General features: G+C 39.7%; 1 protein-coding gene across 1 annotated transcript in view; it reads right to left on the reverse strand.

Annotated features, from left to right (window-relative positions):
• LOC108971836 (protein dead ringer) overlaps positions 1–4,144 on the reverse strand; it is a gene marked incomplete in the record, with an annotated part of 79,675 nt that overhangs the window by 43,317 nt on the left and 32,214 nt on the right. Inside the window, 3 exon segments of the mRNA XM_018938145.1 lie at positions 168–585; positions 2,139–2,277; positions 2,386–2,690. Of these exon segments, the coding sequence (XP_018793690.1) occupies positions 168–585; positions 2,139–2,277; positions 2,386–2,690 (862 nt within the window).

Here is a 4,144-nt window from a genome sequence, read left to right on the forward strand (position 1 = left end):
AGCTGCACTGAAAAAAAATATGAATATCGCAATTAGAGAAAAATTTTGAAAAAGTTAAAAAAAAAAATCAAATGTAATAAATTTAGTTATTATTTTTTTAATTTCATAAAATATGAAAATTTTTAAACTAAAACAGTATATGTTTGTCAAAACTCTTAACTACTCACCGTCCTTCGAGCTCGGCGCCGTTGGTGAGGTGAATGAGAAGCCGCCATTGCCGCTACTTGAGCCGCCAACACCACCACCACCAACGCCACCGACACCACTGCCCATACCCGGGCCGCCGCCGCCGCTACCGTTAGCGCCACCAAGCAAGCCGTTGCCACCATTCGTCAAACACGACGCTCCACTCACGCCCACATTATTGCCACCAGTATGTTGTGAATTTTGTGAATTGCCATTGGCAACGCCAATGCTGCSAACAATGCCAGTGCCACCACCGCCCGCTTGTGCGGCCAGGCTCTGTGCGCGATGCTCGAACTGRGCTATCGACGTGGGCGGCAGTGAGAATGCGGGATTTAAGCTGCTGGGTAATARGTTTTGCCCAAAGGCAGCCGCATGCGCAGCAGCCGCGTAATCTTGTTCCTGCACAATGGAAGAGAGAGAGCGTTAATTMCAATATTTGTGKRGGTGTTCAAAATCAAAGTCGATAATGGGTTAMCATCATTTGATATAATAATTTCAATTAGATTTATATCGAAGCATCTATTTCTCAGATACTCTGGCACTATATGAAATGGACAGGGGAATATCGTCATTTTCATCGATTCTTTAACTCAAAAATGTTACTGTTTAGTTGGCAATGTATTATGTTTGCATTACCTAAAGGCTTAGCTGAGGCGTTGGCTTCGAAAAATGATACCGCTTAAAAATCTATAAAACGATCCTTCCCTGACTCCCAGTAAATCTTAAGAGGTCCTCTGAACTACATGCTCTTAACAAAGTCTATCTTGTAGGTGCTCTGATTGGACCAATAAGCGAGCATCTGGTACGACTGAATATCTTGCAGGACGTTGAGATTAAAATATCTCGGTAGACATATCTTCGACTTTGATCARCAATAAGAACATGGGGGTTGCGAAAGTCCTCTGGCCYAGAGTGGAACATAAAAATTCCATGTAAATACTCGTTCGCAGCAAGGTTCACATTGACACAATGATAAGTGCCTTAACTGAGCACTTCCCATTGGCACTTTCATGATGAGACTAAAGATTTTAAAGTATGCAACTTTTCAAAGTTGCAAAGAGGATCATGAGGTGGAAACATCTTGACAATTTTKTCTCCAATTTTTGTCAGACTAAAGTTGAAAATTCCGTTGTTATACTTTGCCTCGAGAAAAAACCATTTCACCTAACTTATCTTAACTTCTGTGAACATAGCGAGCTGAATGGGGAAAAAGACGCTTCCACAATATACGAGGGTCTAGAGATTAATTTTTAATAGATTTTGCGTGTCACAAAAAACCAGCGTTTTCAGCTGCCCAAGAGAGATGTAGCGGAAATTTTTTGAGAGCSCTAGTTTACTAAGATTGTCGTATTTGTGTTTGCATTTTCTCGATCCCGTAATTTCGAGATTTTAAAAAAGTGTTTCCGGGATCCCGAAATTTTTTTAAAGTGACAGCTTAATGGGAGGGTATGTTTTTGTGTTTGCATTTTCTCGATCCCGTAATTTCGAGATTATCAAAAAGCGATTTCGGGATCCCGAAATTGTTTGAATTTAAAAAAACCATTTTCGGGATTCCGACATTTTCTGAAAGTGTTCTTTTAATGATAATGTCGGTTTGTGTGGGCGTTTACAGAATCCYGGAATTGCGGGATTTTCAAAAAGCTTCGATGATCAACCCTACGACCCCAACTAAGCAATGTGAATGAGATTACAATCAAAAGCAATTGATCGACAATCTAGATTAGAAGCACGAATTGGGATTGAACTCTCCCAAAATATGTTTAAGAGATCTTAAGTTTTTCGAATACCCGATACTGGCTTGCTGTGATCTTAGAACAATGAAAAAATAAAACTGAATTTTCGAGCAGAAAATAAAATTTAGCGAAATTTGTATTTAGGTTTCACATTTTTCATTTTTTTTTTATAAATTTATATGGGTATCTTACAACAACAACATACATTATCAGACCCACCTTGAAATCACGAACTTGCATTTTTAACTTCTCCAGGACATCGTTGTGTGGTAGATTTGGAATGCCATGTAGACCGCCGATGCCCATGAAATTGCTGAGCGCATTTAGCGGATGATTTGTGGGGAACTGGTGATGATGACTGAAAATACAAYAACAAAGCAGGAAAACAACGAAAATTATTTTCTATCAACAGCAAAGTCAGGGCAAGAGGATACTTTCCGTTAGAATTCGCACTTAATTAATTTACCTCATTTGAAGATCAGCGTGATGGTCGGGACTGCGCACACCCATGCCACCGCCAACACCAAGACTGACACTGCCGGCGTTGCCACCAAAACTCATATCACCAACAAATGTATTGTTGCTGTGRCTGTTGTTATTGTTATTGCTATTATGATTATTGCTATGAATATTTCTGTTTTTRTTGTTGCTGTTGCTGCTATGTTGGCGTTTCAATGTTGCGACATTCAGGCGTGTTGCACGAATTACATGATGATCGGCATCGATAGAATCGCAATCGCGTATATCATCATCGGATGCGACGTCACGAGACTGTAAATAAAAATGCGGAGCAAATAAATAATGAGAGAAAAAGAAGAGGAGGAGGAAACAGCAGGCAAAGAGTTAAGAACAAATGGCATAAAGTGTTTATTAAATTGATTGCAATCATTTGGTGCAACATGAAAACACATTAAGACTAGACGCACACACACACACATGCRTTCACAGGCTGCGAAGCGCWTACATAAAACACGCACAGAAACACTTCTAGCAGCAAAACAAATGAAGCACTTAGAACGGCAWACAAATCGAACGACACTCGGGAAACAGTCAGCGCCAGCGGTGGTGCAGAGCGCGCTGGGGTTGTGCCAGCATAGAGCACCAGCGCGCACTGAGGTCGCGTAGATTCCAGCTAACGATCGATCAACATTTGCAACCCACTGCGACAAGTCGAGTGCAGTTGCTATGTTCAACATTTAGCATTATACATGCAACATGCCATAGCAATGAGGCGGCAGGCGACAACCAACAGGCTATGTGGCAAGCGTCACTTTAGCAAAATACACATTTCTTATTACACTTTAACGCAAATTATTCTGTTTGCCACAATTTTTGTATTCTTTCACTCTTTTGCTATTCACTTCCTTCCACATGCATTTGCGGCATAATCGAATTCAAACGTGATTTTTGCATAAATTGCCAACAACTTTAGATTGTCGCGCAGCCGCATCATTATAATCGTCATCAACAAGACCGAACGGTCAACGGGTAGTAAAAAAGCGACTGCAGAGTGTTGCACTGCTGTTGTGGTGTTGCATTGGTAGACCATTAATAAGTTATGATCGACATTGTAGCACTTTTTGCTTTTGTTTTTGTTAGCGACAGTTTAATAAGAGTGCCGTATTTGTGTTTGCATTTACTGGATCCTGAAATTTCGATATTTTATATTTGGATTTCGGGATCCCGAAATTTTTGCTTTTGTTTTTGTGAAGCAGGGCTTTAAATCGTATCTGTGTTTACATTTGTTGGGTCCCAAAATTTCGGGATTTTCGAAACGCAATTTCGGGATCTTGAAAATATTTGAAAGCGCCAGTTTAACGAGTGTGCCCGTTTTTGCCGTATTTACAAAACCTCGAAATTTAGGGATTTTCAARAAGYGATTTYGGGATCCCGAAATTTWTTGAAAGCGACARTTTAAAGAGAGTGTCTGTTTGCATGTATTGGATCCAGAAATTGTGTAAATTTAAAGTTTCGTCTTCGTGATTCTAAAATGTTTTGCTTTACTGGTTCCCGTAATTTCGAGATTTTCAAAAAGCGATTAAAGAGAGTCTTTGTGTGAGCATTTACAGAATCTTGAAATTTAGTGATTTTCAAAAAACGATTCCGGGTACGCGAAATTTTTTTAAAACGACAGTAAAGTGCGAATATTCTATTTTGTGCGCATTTAAAGAATCCCGAAATTTCGGGATTTTCAAATAGCGATTACGGGTTCACGAAAATATTTC

This window comes from Bactrocera latifrons, unplaced genomic scaffold, assembly GCF_001853355.1.
Source record: "Bactrocera latifrons isolate USDA-ARS-PBARC rearing strain unplaced genomic scaffold, ASM185335v1 scaffold_36, whole genome shotgun sequence".
Classification (NCBI taxonomy): Eukaryota; Metazoa; Arthropoda; class Insecta; order Diptera; family Tephritidae; genus Bactrocera; species Bactrocera latifrons.